The 24,864-nt window shown below is 37.8% G+C and overlaps 1 protein-coding gene across 4 annotated transcripts in view; it reads left to right on the top strand.

Annotated features, from left to right (window-relative positions):
* The window catches only part of SCUBE1 (signal peptide, CUB domain and EGF like domain containing 1), a 218,476-nt gene that overhangs the window by 16,751 nt on the left and 176,861 nt on the right, over window positions 1–24,864 (top strand). For all 4 annotated transcript variants that reach the window (XM_080392825.1, XM_080392824.1, XM_080392827.1 and 1 more), the window contains exon 3: window positions 16,923–17,051. In XM_080392825.1, the coding sequence (XP_080248951.1) occupies window positions 16,923–17,051 (129 nt within the window). The remainder of the gene's footprint in view (window positions 1–16,922; window positions 17,052–24,864) is intronic.

Raw genomic sequence — 24,864 nt, forward strand, 5'->3', positions numbered from 1 at the left:
TGACATGGTATAATTGCCTGAGTTAGCAAGAGGCTGGACTCAAGGGATGGAGGTCTGAAAGGGATGCTTTCTGGAAGGACTAGCATGTGTCTGTTAATGTTGCCATTCACTGCGGAAAGTCCCAGTGTTTGTATTTGTGAAGCCACCTGAATGATGCTGTTTGCACACAGCATATTCTCTAGGTCTCATGTTTAATGAAAAGGACAGCCTGGTGTCTTGATCACGTTATCTGATTTATATAGGCAAGATTTGTGTGCCTGTGGAGAGTCTTGAAGAGTCCAGAAAACTTATGAGAGGTTTGCTGTTTGGGCGTGGGTGTTACCAGAGGGTCCTGCTGGACCAGGGCTCTGTCACAGCTGGGCAGGGGTATGTGTGGGTGTGAGTCTTGCCCTCAGAAATAGCAGGCTTCAGGCTTGCTCAGCTGATTTTGCTTGAACTTGCTAAAATGACTTGATCTCAAAGATGAGACCAGGCATAAAGTATTTCAGTCTCTGAAGAAGCTGTGAAAATGGGAAGTGGAAGGTGAGGTGGGCGTGCTTTGAAAGGCGGCTCATGTAAGTAATGCAAATCGTAGTATGCTTCTACCTTTATCTGTCAGAAGTACACACACAAAACATACGCACTTAAGACCATTATGTCAAGTATGAACACAACTATAAAAAGGGAGAAATATGCTACTGGGAAGTTTACTACATATTCTTATTACTGAACTATATAAAATTAAGGAAGAAAAGCCATAATAGGACTAAACTTTATACTATATTTATACAATTACAGAATTCCTATTTTATACTTTGATTTTAAATTATGCATGATAAGCTGTAACATACAAACATAACAATGTTACGTTCCACTGAAAATCTAGTTTACCAATGGATTCTTCTTCAGTAAACTTTATGATCAACAAGGAAGTATAAAACTTAAGGGAAATACATGTCTTCTGGTCTGAATTAGTCACTGACATGGTCTTTTCTATTATAGTACTTGAAGCAGGAGGGAGTGCTTTAAATGTTTCAACCCATTTAACCTTAATTGCTCAGTTTTAATAGACATTTGCTAACTAAAGGAACCAAATTATAGCTTGAATTAGGCCTTACTATCTTAATTAAAAGCTCTACTTTATAATCGGAAACAGCCTATGTTTATAACAGTAAGCCTTTCTTAAATGGCTTATTTTAAAATACTAAGGCCCTTTTGACAATAATTGTTTAGACTGAATATGAGTAACCATTATTCTCCTTATATTGCACTTAATTAAAAATATCTCCTCCATGTGGTTTTGTGCCTTCTGCTGGCTGTAAAATTGTTTGACTGGTGGGGGGTGGGATTACTTTACTTCTCCTGTGGTAATTTGAAAATATGTTGCTACACTTTGTTTTAAAAGTTTTTTGGGGTCACAAGTTAGAAAATTAACATGTGAATCGGTACAAGCATTAGGTTCTTGAATTTCTCTATCCTCAAGTGAACACTTAGAACCATTCATAATACATCCTATATTTTATTTAGTTTTAACATTGAAATTATGCTCAGACTGTTGATTATGGCCTTTACATTGCACTCCTTCCTGAAACCTAACTTTCAGTAAAAATGAAGTGTGTTACACAGGGAGGGAGGCCCTGGCTCTATCTATTGAGCATTTGGTGTACTGGTAGGGTTCTCTTCATTTCAGGGGTGAAGAGGACAAAGGGTGGATTTCATCTGCCCAAATACGGATCTCAGTGGTACAGATCAGTACACTTAAGCTGTTCACCTTGCTTTCCATTTATAATTGGTGGAGAGAAATGGGAATTTCCTTATTGCAGTTTGCCTTGTATTACTGAGGACAAAAATAGGTCAGATAAATCATGTCCTGAAAATAATAGTCTCTTTCTAACACAGATCTGGACATTTACAATGTAGGTGTGTAAAGCTGGATAAGATGTATCTGGGCCAAAGAATCTGCAGCTGTGAGATTCAAAGTCCATTGAAAGTAATGGAAAATATTCTGTATTTAATTGTGCTTTGAATTTAACCAGGACAGAGGATTTTGAAGTTGATAGATAATAATTTGATTGTGATGAAATTAATCCTTCCAGTTTCAGTTTTACAATTTTTCACTCTTTAATTTTAAACAGGCCCCCACCTGTCCAGCACGGATATATAGGTAAAAAAAGTCAAAACACACACACACACACAGAGACGCACAGACACAGACACAGGCACAGACACACACACACACAGACACACACACAGACACACACACCCCCACACCCCCACACTCCCCCAACTTTATTTTAGGAAAAGCTTATTTTTTAATTGTTTTCTTAGGACTCAGCCTTAAGACTTTTCTTGGTGCATCCTACTCAGGAAGCACTGCTAGACTATGTGATCGTACCTTTGTTTAAATTACATTGATTTTAATTCCAGTAGCGAAGTTGACTGCTTGCATAAACTACATGCAAATGAAGAGTCCTTTAGACTTAAGCCTGATAGACCTTTATATGCACCTAGAAGTAACTTCTATGAAAAGTCATTTCTGCCAGTTGTGGAGACGGACAGACGTTTTTGAATGTCAGTCTCATTTGCTTAATTACCAGATCTTTGGAATACCCCTTAAGTATTTTTTAGAACTACGCCTTATAGCCCAGTTTGTTGTGTGTTCTGTGCTGATGGAGCATACAAAGATTATTAAATTAGACCCATTACAGGAGGGTAAAATCAGGGGTATTTACAGTAGGTTCAAAGAACTCTGATCCCTCCTGTGCTATATAACCTATGTGTATTTATCTTGTAATATCAAAGTGTGTAAGGTGGCCAGACCAAGTTTGACTAAAGGTGTGTCTACCTTGATGTGCAGTCTCTGACAGTGGCCAACAGTGGATGCTTAGAATAGATTATGAAAAATGGTATGTGGAAGAATGCAGCTAGAGATTTAGAGGCATTTTGAGCCAGAAGTTTCATTCAAATCGCTGTGCTTAGTGGCATTTTCGGAACAGGAATGGAAAACGTGTATGTTTGCTTCTACAGCTGATTTGCAATACCCATGACTAGTAGATAGGTGGTTAGCCATGCTCAGTATACTGGAAAAGAATTGTACAGGAACAGGTAATCATATATACCTGTTTCTTTTCAGCCTCTCATCTACTGTTGTTTACCATGAGTGTCACATCATGTTTCTCTACATGGCCAAACCCTAAAAAAACAAATAATAAGTTTTGGTTTGGCAGCTAACTTCATCTTCAGAATGACTGGCCTTCCCACTTTTCTGAAAATGAGATTTTGTTAAGGAAAGTCTTAAGTCAATTGTGAAAAATGAATAGGTACTTTGAAAAGCTTGACCTGGATGTTTAACCTAAATTTAGATGCTTACATTGTTAAACCAGGTGCCATGAATAAACATCCATAACCCTATTATTTCATTTTGAACCTTTTACTGAGGGTGAAGTTCTGTATTAATCATGGGTGAGCTAATTAGTCAGGCCTTGGTGTCCTGTATGGACACTTAATGGATGTTAAACTTTAATTTACTTGTAATTAATAACATGTAATAAATTTAAAAAAAATAACGGACACTTAAATGGATAACCAAGGAGGATGTAATACATTATCTTCTGGACTTCTATTTATATATCCTAAAAATACTATGAACATACACCCCCTACAGCCTTAAAAGAGAGGTTGTCTAGAAAGATGGGAAGGAGGAAGGAGAAGCATGGGGAATCATGAATTCAGAAAGTGACTTGTCTAATCTCTAGTTTTATATCAGATGTACTGTCCAATTAAAAACAAAACAAAACACAAAAAAAACCCAACAAACTGTTTAACTGTTTACTGGGTTGTTAATCAAGTGTTTAGTCAAGAGACTGCTGCATTTTGCTTATCTGTGCATAATAAAATAGCATTGCTGTAAAAGGTATCTCATGAGAAATCATCTAAATGAGAGTCTTGGGAATAACTACAGGACTAAACAAATATTTATATAAATTTATCCACTTTTATCCTTCTACTGTCAGAGAGGAGGGAGTATAATTAGACTGCCTGGCTTTCTGTGGTGTGTTCTGTCAAATGCATATTATTATTTTAATATCACACAGAAGTTGTAGGCATTCTTTGGTTGTTTCTACCTCACATTCTAGTCAACCTAACAAACAAATATAATTACATGAAATTACCAAAGGAAATTTCCCAGGCTATGAATATGAGCTCTTTTCAGTTTTCAGCAAATGCCCGTGACTGTTTCCATATCTGCAGTTTCATCCTTTTTTCACTGAATAGTATTAACGGTGCTGGAAGCTGTGTGTGCTTTCTAGTACAGGATATTTGAACACTGGAACAGAAATGTATAATTTCTTGGCTTAAAAAAGATTGCATCTGTTTGCTCTCTTTGTTTCATGTCCAAATATCAGATGTGAGCGCAGCTTATAATTGAAAATATTTGATGATTCTCAGGTCAGCAATGATGTTTTTCACATTTGAATTTTAATTTTCATCCTTATCACTTTTCTTATATTTTCCTCACGATGGAGTAGGTGTTTGTACAGCCTGTCCTGTCCTTGTCTAACCCTCACCCCTGTGTGCCAGGAAAACAGGAGCGTGTAACTTCGTTAGTTCCTGTTCAGAGAGCTCCTGCTCTTGCTTACTACTCTAGTGGCTAAAGAGTCCAGGCAATGTTCTGAAGAGTCCATAAAGGGTAATGATGGAAAAGCTGATGGGTTGCATCCTGGCATTCACTATCGGTAGATCTGTGTCTCTGTTGGGCAATTGTTACACATCCACAGGTTGAAAACCAAAGGCTGCTTACTCCTGGTTTTCAGATTTTCTCTGTTACTACTTGTTTCTGGTGAATAAACAGAGTTCTGGATCACAAGACCGATTGTGTGGCTTTTTAGAAGACTGAGGAGAGCCTACATCATAACTGTTTAACTCTCTTTGTGAATAAAAGTTTTAGAATTGTCAGCGTGTAACAGTAGGACAAGGTTCTCTGGTTCAGGGATAAAAAGCTTGAATCCAAAAAGTATGTTAATATTTGTTTGCAAACAATCCCCTTTTTCATTTATTTACTACAACAGCATCTAGGGCTTCTTGTTGATACTGGCCAGGGCCGCACTTTCAAAAAATGGAAAATGTTTGGTCTGTGCACCCAAACAAAATTACATGGCAGGTACTTTACACATCGTGGAGATAGAATTGTTGTTTAAGAAGCTGAGAGGCTGTGCCAGAATTCCAAGTTGTGCAGCAAAATTGTCAAATGTTTTGGCATCTTGAAAAGAGTTCCACTTTTCATCATTGTACAGTTCCCAAATCCATTGACTTCTGGTTGAAACAGCTCTTGGAGCTGTAAACTGTTTTAGATAGTGCTCTGTGTCTGTTCATGTTTATGGTATTATCATTGTTATCACGGGTTTAATATGGTTTAACTTACTGAAAGTTGAGATTCTGAAACACAATTCTGTGACAAGTTGAATTTGTCATTACAGGAGTAAAATATGACTTGATCATCTTTAACTCTTGCATAGTAACAAAATCTGTAGCCTAATAACTTTTTAACCTTCTACGCAGTACACAAAGCTGAAGGGTGCTGGACAAAAATGAGCTTGAGTGTTTTGTAAACAGATCTCAGATTTAAAATAATTTTTCACATCTTTGATCTAATTTCTGTTTGGTTGCATCTTATCAGATCTGTTTGAAGCAAATGTATCAAGCTGATAAAGGAGACATTTCTCTTAAATGTGGGGTCATCTCAGCTTAGTTACTCTTGTTTGTTTCCTAATGATGTTGAGTGCCCACAGCCCTGCAAAGGACTCATAAGAAAATTTAATACTTACCACTCTCCTGAAAACATAAATTACGTACAGATAATGCATCTGTGTCTAGCGTGGAGCACTGAAATAATTTTTAGGCAGACTTACTATCAGTGCACAACATTATAGAAAAGAGAAGGAAATTATGAAAACCCTAGTACTATGTCCTGGATAAGAAAAGTGGAATGTAAAATGGTTGATATTGGAAGTTATGCAACATGCTGGTATTGATTAACTTTGGCAAGAGTTAATATATTGAGAGTCTTAATAACCATGAGGTGTGAGGGACTTCTATTAACATTGAGCTTTAATGAATATCCATACTGTTATTTTTCAGTACATTTCGTGTATGTTATAGCTGCTCTACCATCATGTGGACCTTCCTAGTCCAGATAAACACTTCTATAGTTGGAAAAACTATTTACAGAAAAGGTAAACATAGTGATTCTTAAACAAAGAAGAATCTGTGCTTTGAGGATCCAAGTTATCCTCCAGTCAGCTGTGTTTAATAGATGGGGAGTTACGGCATTCATACTTGTGAAGGACTTAAGAGTGTCCTTACAGGCTGCTCCTTGCTGTTCTCTTTAAACCAAAATCCTGGGAGGCCTTCACTTCATAAAGGATGCTGTTGGGGAACTGTATGAATTTGCTGTTGGGGAACAGGTGACAAAATAATAGGCAGAGTTGGTTTCTTGAAATTCTTAACTATTAGGTCCAGCCTAGTCACAGGACACAAATCCATGGATCCCCTGTGTATCCAGTTTAGAAGCAGCCCCATGACTTTACTAAGTGTTGAAATGAAAGGCAGCCCTGAACAGATCATTTGAGTATGTGCAGTGATTCTCTCATGGCAGTGCACAACAGTGTACATAATGCAAAGTTGCTCTGCTCATAGATAGGCTAGTTGTATGATACTCTCTTACAACTTTTGTAGGCTGATAAAATTGATGTCTGGTATGTGTCCCATGTGAAGCAGGGAGTTTGAACAAGTAATACAGGATGACAGGAAGCCTTACATTTTGCAAATCCTACATGATATAAATTACATTATATTTCCCAAGTAGTTAACTAGCACAGCAGAGCAGTTCTCAGCCAGGATCTGCAGTAGCCCAAGGACTAAAGCATATGTGGAAAAATACTTGGAAAAGGTAAGCCTGCTGTCAGAAGACATAAATTTGCTATACAAGGATTTAAGCCTCTGCTGGAAAGCAACAGTTTCTCATATCCAAGAAGGTTGAAAACCACTGCTATATAGCCTCTCATACTGCTTGTGGCCTTACCGATCTCAGTCTGAAACTGAAGTAGTATTAATGTGCCAGGGACTAAAGCATGTGCTATATGATACCAAGAAATCTTCTATTTTACTGTATGTGATCTGCCACTGACTTGTTCTGAAATGAGCAAGAAGGAATAGCCACCTTCTTTTCTCCCACATGAAGGACCACAGAAAATAAGTGAATATTCATCCACTGACAGGTAATAAATTTATTTCAGAATTGAAGCTTGGGATTGTTTCCTTTTGTCAATGGACAGAAATTTAAAAATTAAATGCAAAGGGAGGTTGAAGGTACACAATCTGAGAATGAGGGAGATCCCTTCTGTATCAATGAGCTAGTTTCACTGTTTTAAAACTCTCCCTCGAATTTTAGATGCATATTTCAATTTAAGATCTAGGAATAACTTCCTGCCATGACTTACTGAAATTATAATCATTAGGATATGTGCACACCAGGTGTGGCAGCAAGGTGCACAAAAATATTCTCCCATTAGATCTCCAAGAACTTGCAAGATTACATGTGGAATCAAACATTTCCCATTATATTAAAAAAGGGAATTGTGGTAGAAATGGCTGTGATTTAGAACTGTTGGGAAAAACGCTGTCAAATGTCATGTTTCACATTCATAACAGCTTGTGAACAGGAAATCTCTGCTTGAGTTTGTCGGGTATGGCAGCTACTAAATAAAGACACATTCTGAAACCATTAGATGCTCTGCAGGTATCCATCTTTATTTGGGTATCTCACTTGTGGTTCAAAGAACTTGTAGCTAATCTGTTTAAACACCAATTAAGAAAAATGTCAAACCACAACAAACTCTAATCAAGTGTTCAAGATACATAATGCAGGATAACAATCATTTTGGTTTTATCTAGAAAAATACTGTGTTAACTATGAATGGAGCTGGAATGGTCCCAGGTAAGTTTCTATTGTGTCGATTGAGATGGCAAATGTCACATAGGGATAATACTCAGGTTTATGAAGAGAAAATACATTGTTCCCCAGGGAAAGAACTCTGCTTAATTATTTTTTTCCATAAGTGACTGTAGCTGTCCAAAGGTTTTAGATCCCCAAAAGGTACTGTAGATAAAAAATGCTATGTAAACCTAATGTTAATGCAGTAGGAAGACTTGTCAATTAAGCAGTCAAAAACTGTATGGTCCTAAATGAAGAGTGTTCCATGTCATCTATTTGATCTCTCCATTTCTGCTCCTGGAGTGTAGCATGCCACCATAAAGAATATTTAGATGGCTGGCAAGTTGGATCAAGTGCACTCAGAATCTCAGCTTTCAGTTTCTGTGGGTTTTTTTTATATTTTTAAGTATTTTTTTATTCCCTTGTACTTCAGTGATAACTTTCCATTGGCAAAGTACATGTGTAGTGAAGCAGCAATACTTGCCTTGAATTGCAGGCATCCTGCAAGAATGAATGAAAGGGGTAGATTCTTTTGTCTGTTGACAGGGTTTTTTGACATATCAATGTGCAGCCATTAAAAATGTTCTCTTTTTTTGAACAAGGAGTTGAAGCAAGGAGGGAACGTACAGGAAAGAGAACAGAGACAGGAAACTGAGGAAGGGAAGGTGAATTTAAGAAAAATATAGGGAAGGGAGTCTCCAGAGACCATATTTCTTATCAATAAATGAAGAACATGATGGTCATCTCAAACACTCAGCTACTGCAGCAAGTTTGGTTTTTCACAATCTATTGCCTTGTTTCATTTAACAATATGTGAGCTGGGTCAGCTGAATTCTGCTTACAGCATTGGGTGCTTGACACTGTCTAGCCACTAGAATCTTTAACTGTGACTCTTTAATTCTCCCTTTGTATGATAAACAATATTTGGAGATCATTAACTAAAATCTGCAAAATAACAAGTGTTAAACACACCTATGTTTTCTACAGCTGATGAACTCCGAAGTTCCTGTATTCTGTTGCTTCCTTAGAGAAGGACTTGTGTGTCTGAGAGCTTGTCTATATTTTCCCGAGCAGTGAAAATGACCCTTACACAAAGCCATCCTTACTCTCTGCAACTTGGCAATTTTATTCATGCTTGCTGTGATCAGTGTAATAATAGGAAACAAATTCAGACACAGGACAAAATAAGGATCTGCGATAGGTGCCTCTGTGCTTTCTCTAAAATTAGGAGATAGTAATTGTGGTCAGAGAAAAAAATATTAAACAAATAGAAAGTAAAATGTCCCATCCTACAGCCAGTGATAAATGGGATGATGTCTCATCTACCTGCTAAATGCATCCTAAATGTTTTTAGGGAAGATAGTTGTAAATATGAAGCTGTTCACACTTTTAAAATGTATGTGCTGTTTAACCTGCCTCACATACCTCTATGTGGTTTGGTTTGTATTCCACTTTTTCCCCCTCTGTTTTCAGACATGTACTTTAGTGCTCAACCATCACAGAAGAAAAGGAAACAAATAAAACTGCTACAAAGTACTTGATGTTTTCTGGAAACTGAATGAAATGGCTTTCAGAAAAGCATCCCAACAATACCATAGGTTGCATCCAAATCATCTCTGCTATGTTGGCATGGAATTTTCATTTTACTGCTGTTTCCATACTGGAAAATAGGGGTTTGTGACATTTTTTAAGGAAGTTGTAAAACTGGATTTAGTTTTTTTTCTTTGTGGATGAACTAATGGGAAATGCATTGGAAGGGCAGTGCCCGTAATGGAAAGGCTCTTGAGTGATTTACACTGAAAAAAACTCATGATAAACAACCTGTTGTACCTGTTCTTTTTCCTTTCTCCACTGAGAAACATCAGGCTGTTTTTTTCTGCTTTTACCTTATTCCCAGCCTGTTCACCCTTGACCTTGGCTCTCAGAGTAGTCCTAATGGCTATCAAATTTTACAGTTTTCTTCTGCACAAGGGTCTTGAAAACATCAGGACAACTTGAAAGCTGTAAAAACTGCACTGTGTGTTCCTCTGATTCATTAGATCGTAACATTTCCAAGGTCACAGCATCTAAAGAATAAAGATGTTAACATTTATGAGTCAAAAATAAAGTCTCACAGGAAGAACCAGCAGTAACAAATGATAGATTTTAATTTGTTTTCTCTTACAGAAAAATTGACTTATAAAGCTTTTCATGGGAGGGGATTTTCAGAAAAGGACTTCACTCTGAGATGAAGCTTAATGTTTTGTTTGGAGTAGAAAAAAATTTGAATTATTCTTGATACATCAATATTTTCTTCACAAAATTTGGACTTGGAGTAGATGCCGAATTCTGCTATCACAAAATTCACAGTGGAAGTGTATTTCAGCAGGTCAGGTTGAGTGGAGTTGATAACATTTTCCCAGCTGTTTCTTCATACATCTAGCTGGATCAACTTGTAAAATTTTAAGAGGAGAGCTATGTGGACTTCAGATAATTTTGAACATGTGGAAATATGCTGATGCTAAACTCCTCTTGAGAATCTAGTCAGTTAGTATTCTTGCTAAGGTTGAATGCTTTCCAGAGAGCTGAATTTTGGCAAATTTGGCCTGCACTTAACCAAAATGGTCTTTAACTTGTGTGTGAGCTTTTTTTCTGGCCTTTAGAGCTGGTTCCCTTAAGAGAAGTGCAACATAAGAGAACTACAAATGCCTTAGGTTCAGGTTATCCAGTGTGGGTGTGTAACTGCTGAAAGTGTATTAAATGTAGAATCAGCCAAAGAAACAGAGTATATATAAATACTTCCATGTTGGTTTTAATTTGTTTGAATGGCTTTTACAGTCTCCAAATCCAGTCATTAACAAGAATAAGATGCTGATCAGATTATGATCCAGGACTTGGAACTTGTTTATATTCTTGTCAGTGTGTATGTGACTGCATTTCTGCCTGTTTCCTTAAAAGTGAAGTAATGATGTTGATGCTATGCTGCTGCTTGTTCTGAGTTGGAAGTGGGAACAAGAAAATTAAGTGCTGATTCTGTCTTGTGTATCTCTTTACTGTGACTCCCAGGAAATGTGTCTTCCTGGTTCCATGAAGCCAGTGGCAAAAATATCTCTTGACTTCTATAGGACTGGGATTTCACCTCGAGGCATTTCACCTTTGGATATTACAAGGTCATTTCTTTCCCAAGCATCTGAGATCAGGGTTGCATAAAACTGTGCAGTGAGGAAGACAGCTCTTTTGGACTGGAGCTCTGTTCTTAATTGTGCAGGATATGGAACCTAGAGTGGGGCTTTTCCCCTGTGTCTCTCTGTGGAAACAAGGTTAGTGCATTAGTCCTGAGAGGAACAGTGACCAAAACTCAGTAAAGAATCAGTAAAAATTTTTGGAGGGTTTAAAGAGAAAAGCTGTAACTGTGCAAATTATTACCACGTGGAAAGATGTGTTCTAGCATTTTGCAATGCCTTTTGCTGCGTGGAAGTTCCGGATAAGCAGGCAACATGCTGCAATTGCAGAACTGTAGTATGACCTTTTTTAGTGGAAGATGACTGATAATAGATAGTTCTGCAAGTGGTATTGTTTGTCCTCTGTAGGGGGCTAGCAGCAGCCTCTTATGGAGCAGGAAGATAAAAACACAGTTTCTTTGTTGACAAGTTTGTAAGGACAACGTTACTTACTGTCTCCATAATGCCTCTTTGACAGTATTTTGTTTAAAGTGGCTAGATAAATAGGTAAAGATGAACACCAAAATATTTCTATCTTCAGATACTGAATACATATGTGGATTTATCCATCAAGATGCACTTACAAAGACTTTAATACATATTTTTCTAGCTATTTTATTGATAAAGCTCCTTTAGGAAATATTCCACATCTGCATAATATACCTGTGTGCTAAGTTTTGTTTGTGGTTCTCTAAATTAGAAGAAATTGATGTGGGCCGACAGCTTCCTTTAGCTATTTATTTTAAAATGTCCAAGCACATAAATTATTCATTTCAAAGTCAATTTAAATTTTGTGTTTACTAAATTAACTCCAGATCTTTCCCTCATATTAGAAGTCAAGAAATCCTTTAAAATGAACACAGATTTGACCCAATCCTACTCCTATTTCGAATATCTTCCATTGCACTGTGAGTGTTGGGTTCTGTGGCCTTGACAAATGCCAAGATAAAGGTTGTGCTGATGAACACTTTCCTGTTTTCTTATAGAAATCTGTGGAATTCAACACTAAAAGCTGAATTTGGCTCATTCACTTTCAGGCCTCAGCCATTTTTCCTTTTGCACGTTAATAGCCATAAGGCTTCTGTGACAGTTTAGTTGTGACACTCATCCAAAATTCATCAATTCCATGCAGACATTTTGATTTCAGTAGCTTTGCCCATAATGATCTGTAGCTGTGCTGACAAATTTTGTTATATGTGTTTTAATGCTTTTTGAACATTCAGGAACTTAATGAATTCCAACTGGTATAATAAAGAGTAGGAATGGATTTTGCTGGAGGTAGATTTAGTACTTTTTTTTTTTGGCTCTGCAAGACTTCTGAGAGTACCATCCCTTTGTTGCAAAATACGTAAATGAAACAAATTTCTGGGAGAGCATCAGTTTCACCTGTAATAGTGAAAGAAGAATCAACCCCAGTATGCATAAGGTGGGTACAGGTCCCCTCTGACTAAAAAGAATTAGGTCACTTAAAGAACAACTTCAAACTTCGTTTCCTATAACTGAAATACAGCGATTGTAAATTACAGCACTTCCTCATGGTAACGGATGCTCAGATTTTGTCAGGTGCTTGTCTAGGTTTTTTACAAAATGTTCTCGGATGCTTATGTAATAATTGCATAGTATAAAGTCTCTAAGTAACACTGCTGCGCATCAAGGAGGACAAGAGCAGAGCATGGCAGTGCTGTATTCCCTAGGGCTGCTGAGAGTTATTTCCAGGCTGAAGCAGCCAAGATTCAGCTCTGCTTTCCAGAAGGAATTATGACGTAGTTTCGAAGCTTCTTTGACCTTGGCAAATAGCTGAACCAGTACAGTTACTAGTGCACCCAAGTAAGCAAGCTTCTTTTTATCTTGGCTTTTTTTCCTGGAAATTTTTTTCTTTCAACTTCTGAAACAAGCAGCAGATTTTGGAGATTTCCCAAAACAGTTCCAGAAAGAGATGGTCAAAATTATCTCACCAAGAGCTGAGGATGTGGTTGCATACATCCAGCTGCGTCATTGGGAGTTGTTGTCTCATTTGAACACAGTAAGCCCAAATAGGTTCTTGGCAGACTACGTCATAATTATAAATGGCCCTACACCTTCTTAATCATTTTGGTGCCTTTATTTTTCAGGGCTCCTGTAATTGCTGCCATTATACTACTATATGAAATTAATTCCTTTTACAGAGGAAATTGCAATACTTTTTAAAGGTGTTTTCTTCACTTAATACCCCAAGAGTTGCCCATCTACACAGCCAGAATTTACTGGAGTGAAAGCTTTGTAAATATTTTGCCAGTGTAGATAAAACTTTAGGCTTCCCATTGAGAGCTAGATTGCAGTAAACCTTGATAATTCAACAGTATATGCACCTGCATCCAGCACAGCAATTTCGTGGTCAGATGGCAACATTTCTCTGTTTCTGTTGTTTCATTTTTGTGTTATGGTAATTCCCTCATGGTGAAAGACAACATTAAGGATGGTTGCAGCTACAAAATTAGTGGGAAGAGTTAACTTTCTGAGTTAGAGGTGTTTGGAGTCAAGAGTTTGATTAACACCCAATTCTATCAATTACAGGAAAAAAAAAAAGAATGATAGGATATGACCCAACCAAAAGGAAATTAACATAGCTGGCCCATGCAAATTTTGACTTTTACAACAGATAAAATTAAGAGCAAGCCTGCAGTTTTTAGGTGTTTGAAGGTACTCCTATTGGTTTTATCGCTGTGTTAAGCTTACTAAGGAAGCCATATCCTGCCACATCAGGTGTAATACTCTGTCTGTAAATTATAGTTGTTCAGCACTTTCAGTGAGGCATCCTTTAAGAAATGTCCTTCTTAGGTATTTGAGAAGCGAAGATAGGGTGGTGTTCATATTGTTTGCAGGCACATTGTCTGCTTTTCTCTTGGTGCAGCCTGGAGCTTGAAAAAAGTTCAACTTTGGACTTTGCAGGCTTTGTGCATGCTTTTGGTGGGTTATTTTTGTTTGTTTTTGTTTTAAAAAATAAAGCATTAAATTCACCAGTCTTATCCCCTTGGTGTTTTACTAGCAAAACTGGAGTTAGAAATGCTGGTCAGCCTGCCAGGTGAAGTCTCTTAAATAACATGTGGGTTTGGAGGAGAAAGAAACACCAAAAACCCAACAACATGGCTCTTAAAAATAGGTAGAATGTTTGGCTCCACTCCTAGTTTCGTACAGCTCTTGGAGTACAAAAGGGAGGAGTAATCTTCTAATGCTTTTGCAAAATCTAACATAACCGGAACTCCTTCAGAGAGATATGAAAATAATCTGTTCCTTTTGTTATTTTCCTGGTTTATGTATCTGTTGGATTACCCTTATGGGAACTTAAGTATTTTTATTACATCAGCACCTTGTGCTGCTAATCATAGTACAGCTTTTTAGAAATAAGTATTTTGTGAAGCCTTTTGAATGTCTACCCCTTACATTTCTTTGACTTTTGTCCCTTTTGATGGCTTTCCCATCGCTTACTTAAACCAATAGTCCTATTTGGTTAATTGTTTGAAAAAAGGGAATTAATTGATCAGCCATCGGCAGTCTGATGCTGAGTAACAGCTGATAACACTTTCTTGTGAATTCCCCCTTCTGAAGAAACTCGGCGCTTGATAGAAGTTAAGAACAAATCTTAAAATGAAATTACTATTTCTCTGAGTGTCCTGAAGGAACACCCACGGGCCTGACATCTAAATCATGTTTTAATTATTGATTTGGCCTGTTAAAAGATGGCATTACTGTAGAGCTCTATTTTTGTCCCTGTAGCCCAAGAATGATAGGAAGTTTCTGGAAATATTAATGAATGCTTATGGAAGCTGCAAATATCTGCTGAGTGGAAACCTCACAGGAATGCTTTGGCAATAATGCACCCAGGAACCTGGGCTGTAAATAAGGAGAGCAGCTTCTTGGGGACTTTGCGCTGCCATACTGCGGGTGTGTTCAGAATGAGCCCAATATGCAGGAAGTGACTTGCTGGTTATTGTTTTCAGGAAAAATCACACACATGTCTTTTTGTTGTCATACTGGACTCCAGAAGGTAGAGCACATCCCCAGGCTGTGCTGGCTCAGCACTTGCACAGCTAATGGTGGAAATTTTAGTAAAGGACAGGAGCTTTCTGAAACAGAGCAGTAATTAAAAGGCTAGGGGCTTTACCTTTAAGCAGCAGGTTGCGTTTTTTGTTAGAAAGATCCTTTCTGCAGCTTATTTCCAGCATTTTTGTGGTGCTGAATGCTGAGTTACAAAAAAGCTAACTGGCTTTGCAGAGCCAAATTTCTAATCCCTATTTCAAGCTGTTGAGGAGATTGTAGAAGGAGGGCTTCAGCGCTGTTCAGGGGAAGTAGATGGAGACCTTGGCTATTTTGAGTTAAAGGTAGGCTTCTGGGAGGGGGAGCCTCCAACCTGAGGGGGAAGGCTTGCAAAAAAACTTGGTAGAAGCCTGTCACTGTTCTGACAAATCAAACTTCTCAGAGGATTGCGCAAGGAGGGACAAATCTAGTCAGGCCGAGTCCAAGGTCCAGAAATGCTGAAGGCATGGAGTGAGAGCCTGAGCTGGCTTTTCAGAAGAATCTGGTTTTACCATACTACTTTGCTGTCTTGGGGTTATGGCTGGGTATGATACCAGGTAGCAAAGCTTTGTCTGGAGTACTTTTAAAATTTATTTTTTTTAAAAAAAAAGGACTATGTGAACGTGAACTTAATTCAGAAGTATTTCAGCCAGCTCTGCAATGGAAGGCACATTTGAAATGTACTGCCAGGGTAGCTCTGATGTACTAACAGATGATTTTCTAAAAAAGATTGCTTTAGCCATTTATCATGCACTGTCTAACACAGGGACAGTAGCTGGGGTTTTTGGTCTAGTGTGACAGTAGCTGGGGTTTTTGGTCTAGTGCACCACAGATTTAGAGCTGATAATTATCAAGCTGTGAGGCTGTCTATAATAATTTACGTATTTTTAGTTGGTTGATGTGCACAACTGGATGATTCACAGCAGTGATCATCTGATGTGTATGTGATGCTGACTTTCCATGTATAAGCCAAGATACAGTCTGTATTAAAGAATTTGCACTTTCTAGAATGAGTGAAGAAATTTTGGGGTTTTTTTGTATGAGGGAGGGAAGATGATAATAGGATTGTTCATAGTTGAAGCAGAATGCATCTCTCTCATCATTCATGGTATTCTTCCAGATACAGGTATGAAAAAAAACCCTGAAACTAATACTAGCATACCTTCTAAAAACATTGGACTTGTTGCTGTATGTGAATTAATATAGAAAATTATAATAGGGCTTATTTTGTGGGGAAGACATGTTTTTGCTAAACAAGGCATACTTTTGTCTTATGCCATATTAATAGCATGTTTCAGATAGTTGTTTGTTACAACAAAGTCAAAGGTTTAGCTCATTGTCTGCTTGATTAATTTGAAGACAAACCCTCAAACTTGCCCTATAAATATAAAAAACATATCAAAATCAGGTGTTTCTTTTTAATTTTTGACAAAATATCATTATTTACTGTGATGATGCTACAATTATTTTGGGAAGGAGTGTTCTATATATTGGCTTGCTGCTTTTCAGTCATATGTGACCCTTATATATTCAGTCAGTAATTCCCTGAGCCATCTGTTAGCTGATATATGCAACATGAGTATATAGAAAGATTATGCACTTGCATGTATTCAAAGACAGTGCTCAGTTGGAGAATTTTTTCTGTATTCTTAGTATTATCATTTACAAAAGCTTTTTTCCCTCCTCTTGTGTTTTAGATATTGACGAGTGTGAAAATGACTTCTACAATGGGGGTTGTGTCCACGAGTGTATCAACATTCCAGGCAACTACAGGTGTACATGCTATGATGGGTTCATGTTAGCCCATGATGGCCACAACTGTCTTGGTAAGTAGTGAATGCAGAAAGTTTTGTTTCATGGTTGTAATAGGAAGGTCTGATTTGCTTGCTGTTTTGTTATCTGGTATGTTTTCAGTAAAGACTTGATCCAGATCACACTGAGTAAGTTCAAACCTGTCTATTGACTCCAGTGTTGTTTAGACCAGACCCTTAAAGCTGGCACTTATAATCCTAACATACTCAAATCAGTTTGCCTATCTGTGATGTTACTAAAAAAATCCTGGACCTCCAAAGCTTGTGCTGGATATTTGAGCTTCCTTTTTTTAAGAAAAGGAATCTGTCCCGTCCACTTAAATGTATTTTGTCTGTTTCTTCCAAATTTTGTAATTCCAGTCATATCTTTGGAGCTCCCCCTCTCTTTTTCCCTTGTAGGATAACATAGTTCGAGGATATGCTGTAAGAACATAAATTACAGAATGTTAAAAGTGCAAGTATGATGAAGGAATATTTGGACAATAAAACAGGACAGAATAAACAGTTATATCAGTAATAGCTGTTTACAAAGGGGAGGGGCACAGTCCACTAACTGTACAAAGCCATATTCAGAGCAGGGTCTTAACTGCTTCAGCAGTCTGAGGATTTTGGGATCTATTTTTTTGATTCGTGTCCATTGCTCTGGTTTAAATAGGTTGGGTTTGTCCTAGAATCATAGAATGATTTGGGTTGAAAGGGACTTTTAAAGATCATCTGATTCCAACCCCCTGCCATGGGCAGGGACACCTTCCACTAGACCAGGTTGCTCAAAGGCCCATCCAGCCTGGCCTTGAACACTTCCAGGGATGGGGCAATCACAGCTGCTCTGGGAAACCTGTACCAGTGCCTCACCACCCTCACAGTAAAGAAATTCTTCCTAATATCCAATCTAAATCTACCCTCTTTCAGCTTAAAGCCATTACCCCTTGTCCTATCACTACATGCCCTTGTAAAAAGTCCCTCTGCAGCCTTCTTGCAGGCCCCCTTTAGGTACTGGAAGGCTGCTGTAAGGTCTCCCTGGAGCCTTCTCGTCTCCAGGATGAGCAACCCCAACACTTTCAATCTGCCTTCACTGGAGAGATGCTCCAGCCTTCTGGTCATCTTCATGGTTCTATAAGCTAAAAAAGTGTATGTTTTATTTTGAAATTTCTTCACACCAGTTACATGGAAACGAACTTTTACTGCTGTGTCCAGTTTCCCATACCTGCTTACTTGGTAGTCATTTTAGCTAAATTGTAATGCCTAGGGATTATCTTTCTCAATATTTCCAATATAAATGCAATGACCAGTGTTTACTACTGTCCAAAATTAATTTCAAGGTGATATTTATAAAACTGTGTGGAAAAGGGGGTATTTTTTCTGTGTCACACAGCACCTTTACTTTGGTAAAAACTGAGATTTTTAGGTCAGGAAATCAGGTAGTGAAGCAGAAGTCCAGTAACACCAGTTTGCACTCACTGAAGCTATGGAATAGCTGGAGTTTCTGAGCAAGGATTTGGTTAGATTTCAGTAGATTTATTTCTTACTACATTCATATTCAAACTGAGTAATATTTGTTCAGATGGGTTATATATCCTGACCATTGACAGGCTTTTGACTCAAACTTCCAAATTTCATTTGTTGAAGAACAGACTAGGATAGATTTATTTACCTCAGTCTGAGGTGGTCAAAGGATTAACTGTGCAAGAGGTATTTCTTTTACAAAAAATAGCCCGATACTTCTTCAAAAAAACCAACCAAACTATATTTATACTAATGTTCATAAGTATCTCTTAACAAAACAGGACACAAACATAATCAAATAGTTCAGCTATTTGGAATTCAAATAACTGTGCACATACATTTTTTCAAACAGCTTTCTATTTTCAACTTTGTTTTAAAATTATTTCCATAGTAGTAGGGAAAAGTAGGCTAGCAAATATGCACAGCAAAAGAAGTGACCTGTTAAAGGATGAACCATTCAGATCTGTTGGATTTTTTTGGACCCCCGCTGTCTTTGTTGTTGCTCTCCTGTCATGAAACATACTAGGTCTACAGAGATAGGCTGGATCTACAGAGATAGCCAGATTTCTAGTTTTCTTTTCATTGATTTCTATTCAGCCACTTGGGGTTTTTTTTTGGGGGGGAAAGCCCCACAATAGTATAAACATCTGGCTATGGTTGAAAGTGTTAATCCAAAGCTTGCCAAGGGTTCTTTCAGTTTTTTTGTAGAATCAGCATCTGCCTGTATTCATGGTCTACTTTGAGCTGATTTCTTGTGTTACCCAAAAAATCATTAAAACCACATTTCTAGAAGAGGTTCAGTGTACATCTAGATGAGTGGGAATACTAGCAAAGGGCTCCCTTTCTCACAGCGTGCAACTTTAGCACACTAAAAGATATTGCAATTGTCTCTAATTTTGAGAACACAGACTGGGGAAGTTCCTGTTCCTTAAATGCAGATTGAGTATTTGCAGCTAATGATATGTCTCAGTGAAATAGCTGGTTTTACTTATAGGCACTGAGAAAGGAATCAAGGTACGCTCCTCTTTCTCAGTCTAAAAATGTGAATGAGTTTACCAAGGATGAAAGTGTCTGATTGTAAGGTCTCAGACTGCAGTTTTTAATCCTGACAGTAGCCATGCAAATATTGCTATAACTGCCAGTTGTGTGCTAACACAGATTTGGAACACCACTACTCAAAAAGAGAGAACTTCATTTTTCTGTCTTCATTTGGTCCGTAGCTGGTTGCTGGCTGCTGGGATAGCCTGTTTGTGCCTAGTAGCACAATATCAGTTTTAAAAAGGGAGATGTTCTAGTCTTTTCCCTTCTGGCCTAGTTGTATTTCCCTTCTCTTATGCTACCAGAAATGTGTAAATGCAGTTTGCTGTTATTAAAAGGACGTGGTGAGGTCTCAAATCAAAACCAAACTTTGTATTTGTGCATGTTTAAATTAGGAATTCTATAACCTTTTGGAAAATTTTCACAGCATGTAAAACTTGGTTAATTTAGTCCAAAAATATATGGCTTTTTTCCAATGAGGATATTAGACATTGAAAGGAATTAAAGTTTTGATGAATCCACTGGTTTCCACCTGTTCTTGCTTTTTGAGAAACCACTTATTTTTTGGTTTTCACCTTCAAATGCATTCTTCTACAGACGTTTTTTCCCCCCTCCTCACTCCCCCTCCCCAACCTCTGTAGGACTTTACCAGTCTTAATTTTGACAGTTCTGTAGTTAGGTACCATGCCATATATTCTATGTATCATGTTCATATTCCTCTTAGAAGAGGCATGTAATGTTTGATTAGCATGCTGAAATCAAGTCTGTATTCACATTAAGTAGGGCCGTAGTGGATATTGCATAGAATTATGTCCTTTCCACAGAATTTGTAGATAAGCCTATAAAACTCCTGGCAGGTTGATTTTGAAAACCCTGCCTGAACCGTCTTCTCATACAGCACCATGGATGTGTACATGCTTGGACAGAAGACTTGCTAGGAGTGACCCAACATGTGACTACACTATTCCTACTTCCTCCCATCCTTTGGCCTTCCAGGCATTACTGTTGGGGTCCATTTTGTCAGCACATCAGGAGCCAGGCAGCAAGAGCTCTTAGGGGGCAATTTGACTGCCTAAACATAGGAGCCTCCTGACACTGAGAACACCCTGGAGCTGGCCGATGTGACACAAGATCATAGAATATCTTGAGTTGGAAGGGACTTGTAAGGATCATCGAATCCAGAGATCTACAGGAATAGATCTGGAGTATGAGATGGAGGCTAGGTGGAATAGTATTAGGAATCTAAAATAACATCTGACTCCAACGTTCAGACAGCTGAATTGCTCTCTCAGTGACTTGGGCCTCATTTTATCAAGCACATGTCACTAGAAATTTTCATCTAATGATTTTAGATAGAAGACCTAGGGATGGGACCCCACGATACTTCACTGATAGTTCTGTTGGCCTCTAGGAAGCAGTTTGTAATGGACAAGATTGTTATATCAGGATTTCTGCATCTCTTGCTTGACTAAAGTCTATGCAAAATCTTATGCCGTCTCTTCTTGTCAGGGTTTACATTCCTTTTTAAACCTTCACTGGATGTCTTTCTAGTAATGTCAGTATAGCAAGATGATTAAAATCTTCCTCTATAAATGGCAAACTTGGAGTATTCACAACTGCACCTTAATTAGATCAGGTGCAGTTGATAGGCTAAGTGTTTTTTCCTGAGTTCTAGTTTCAACATTTATTTCTTCCTTTCTAATCAAGTGAAACTTCTTATTTATTTGTTGGAAGGAGGTGTTAGGTTAGGAATTCATGGTTAAAATTTATACTGGAAAATGTCCAAACCTGCCCTCCAGGGAACTCGACTTGCTCTCTATGTGATATTTTTATTGAGGAATTTCTCAAATATAACATGAAATGACACCACAGGAAATTCAAACTATGATGAGATCCTTGCCTGGCTAAAATAATTTATTTTAGCACTCTAATCACCTGAAATAGAAGTAGTTCTTTCTGAAAATTGCTCTAAATTCTGCTCAGTGGATGCAAGACTAATATTTGGTCTCATGCAATAGGGTTTCTTTTATCCTTCATTTGAAACTAGTCGTGAAACATGGTTTCCCCTCTCATATATGAAATACCAGTCTGTTGTGTTTTGGGTTTTTTTAATAAGCAATTAGCTCAGTGGTCTAGATGTTCTTTCATGTTTGATCATTTTTTCTCCATGATCTTACTGATAAATTGGCTTTTCCTTCTTTGCATCTTTTGCGTGTTGAGGCATGCTATCCATTTTCATTCTCTCTTGCCTTTAGGAGAGATTATGGCATAACAGATCATCAGTGCCAAACATTTTACCCATCTCATTTGCAGTAAATCAGAGTCTGTTCTCAGGTATCTGGTAGAATCTGTACTATAGAGTATCAATGGATAAGACTTATGCCTTTAAAACTGGTTATTCAAAATATACTCCCTGCTCTGATTCAGCATGACACTTAAAGTTGTTCCTAATTTGCCTAGGTTTTTATACTTTCTTGATTTAATATTAAGAAAGAAGACTGGACTTCTGCATATGTGTAAGTGCATTATTGATTTGAGGCCTCCAGCAGCTGGATATACTTGTACTCTTTTTGTGTCCTCCTGCAGGCTTTCAGTAAGACAGATAGCGAAGGAGGTAGGTTGAGTCTGGTGTTGTAAGCCTGGATGTTGTACAGAATGAGATACGTGATGGATGGGGATGCCATAGAGAAGGGTTGAGAATCTGTCTTCCTTTTCAGTGAAAATTTCAGGGAAGCTTGGCATAGCTGCCACTATGGTGATTCCAGAATGGAGAGTAAGAGAGAATTTCCTGGGATTTTTTTAGTTTCAAGCTGTTGGGATAGGAATTGTCACATGGAAAGAAACCCTGCATTCTTTCAGCAGCAGTAAGGCTGCAGCTGGTGGAGGACTGTTCAGTTTGGGCATTGCACTTGGATAAAGCCAAAAGAACTGTGAGAATAATGAGTGATCTAGGAGACACAGAATCATTGAGTATCTCGAGCGGGAAGGGACCCATGAGGATCATGAATTCTGATGTGGCTAATGCTAAAAGAATGAAAGAAAGGGTACAGTTTTCTTCTAGAGAAGAGAAGATGAAAAAGGTGCAGTAGTCATCAAATCCGAAAAAGGCTGCTTTGAAGAATTAAGACTCTTGCTGTTTTGTTTTTGTATGGTTTTGCTGTATGTTTATGTATAGCGAATGAGTTTAGTGCAATAGTATTTGGTTACTCAAACTGGGAAATTCAGAAAGAGCGTTGAGTTATTTTTCCTTTCTCCTGAAGGACTCTCATGTGAACTACCATTATCTTACTTTAATCTCTCTCCTACTATATAAAAATGTAAGCTTCCTGGGAGAGTATTATGTGCTGTGTTGGTCTGAAGCATCACCAAGGAAGAGCTTTCTAAAACTTACCATGGATTACTAAACTTTGGGATTTATCCAGGCAAAGCTGGCTAGAAATCTTGCTGAAAACAGTTCTTGCTGGTATTCCTAACTGTGTCTTACAAATTTATTCAGCATCTGCAAATAGAAAGTGGAAGAAAGTGTGGTAACTATTTAGATCAGAGAGCAGAGGGGTTTTTTTGGGTTGGTTTTTTTTTTTCCTTTTTTTTTCTTTGCAAAATCTTGCCAAAGGTCTTACTTATCAGCTGATACTCCAGCTGTTCCGAGCCTTCTGGAATTCACCTATCTGATCAGAATGTGAAATAATGGGGAGTGAAGAGTGTGCAAGAGAAGTATGTAGCAACACAAGCTGACTGCCATTGGTTCTTACTTGAGAAAACCATGTAATACCTGCTCCAGATTCTGCTTTTCTATCCTTTTTTCCTGGAGGCACACTTTTGTATACATTCGTTAGGGAATTCTTCCTAAAAAAATCAACACATCTCATTGTGTTCTGTTGATCAAACCAAATCTGGGTGTAAAAAAGTATTTCATGTTAAAGAATGGAATTGCATGGAGTGATGATTTTCTTTTGCTTATTTATTCAGATATAAATATGAATAGCTATGAAGTGCTACTCATCTCTCTCTGTTTCGTATGTTTGGTTTTTTATTTTCTCCTTAGCTCAAATTTGTGATCGTCCCTTTTTTGTAGGGAGTAAGCATTGTTTTTTTGCAAAAACACTTTGCTGCCAGGTTGCACCCATCTTAACTCTTTTTCTTCTAAAGGTTAGCATAGGTTTCGTGAAGTTCTCTGCTCTTCCAAATTTCTCTGATTAGTTAGTGTGCTCAAGAACGTTGTAAACTCTTCTTAGAAACCACCAAAAAAGATACAAAGCAGCATGAATAAAAAATTTACTATAATGTATTCAGAGACCTATTCCTTTTATTTATAGGTTTTTCTGTGATATTAACTGCTGTAGTATAGGAACATACATTAACACCTTGTAAATACTAATAGATTTGTCCTCAGAAAATCCTGTAAGGAAACAAAGGATAATTTTTATTGTTTTCTAGATGAAGAACTAGGGCAAACTGATTAAGTTACTTCTTAGCCTTTACACAGGATGTCTGGATGTCTGCCGCTAGCCAAAAGTAGAATCCTTACCCTTCTGAATCCCTGCTTACACTCTCTTATTTTGCATATTCTGTGTAACTTTGGTTTCTTTTACAGAAAAATAACAATTATTAAATGTGGACGTTATAATATATCTCAGTAAATTCTCCTCTGTGTCAAACATCCTGAAAATAACTATAAAATTAGGTTTTGATGATCCAGTATACTTTACGGTTCTTCAGCAGTTAAACCTGTTTCTGATTGAGAAGAGTCCTGGGAAGCAGAATGAACTTCTGATTATAAATCATGTCAGAAATGCAATTACTTGTGTGCATTATAGATTCGATGGCGGTTTCTTCAAGACCTGAATGTTCGGTATGGTAGACAAACACAAGCACAGTGTCAGCTCTGAATTCAGTAGCAAAAAATTGAGTAGCAAAGTCCTGGTTATGGGCAGAAGACCTGATTTTCCAGCCTGAAAATGGACATTACTGTTTTATTTGTCTGTTCTTAGATGCTATTTTGCATTTCTTGACAAAGTCACCTGGAAGCCCCTGTAGGAAAGGAGAGGTGGCACTTTCCCTGCAGCAACTGAACCTGCTCCCTGAGCGGTGGTAGTAGCCTGCCAGCTCTGATAGGTGGAGGAGAGCAACCGTTGCAGCAAGGCATTCGGGAGCCTGCAGCTAAAGGAGAAACTTCTGGGACAAAGTAACATCTGCCTGTTATAGAATGGGCCTTGGGATCCCAAATCAGTGTAAAAAATATTTGAAATCACACAATTTATTTTCTTCTAAGGTCTGAGGTTAGGAC

This window comes from Falco punctatus (genome assembly GCF_963210335.1).
Source record: "Falco punctatus genome assembly, chromosome: 6".
In the NCBI taxonomy this organism is placed as follows: Eukaryota; Metazoa; Chordata; class Aves; order Falconiformes; family Falconidae; genus Falco; species Falco punctatus.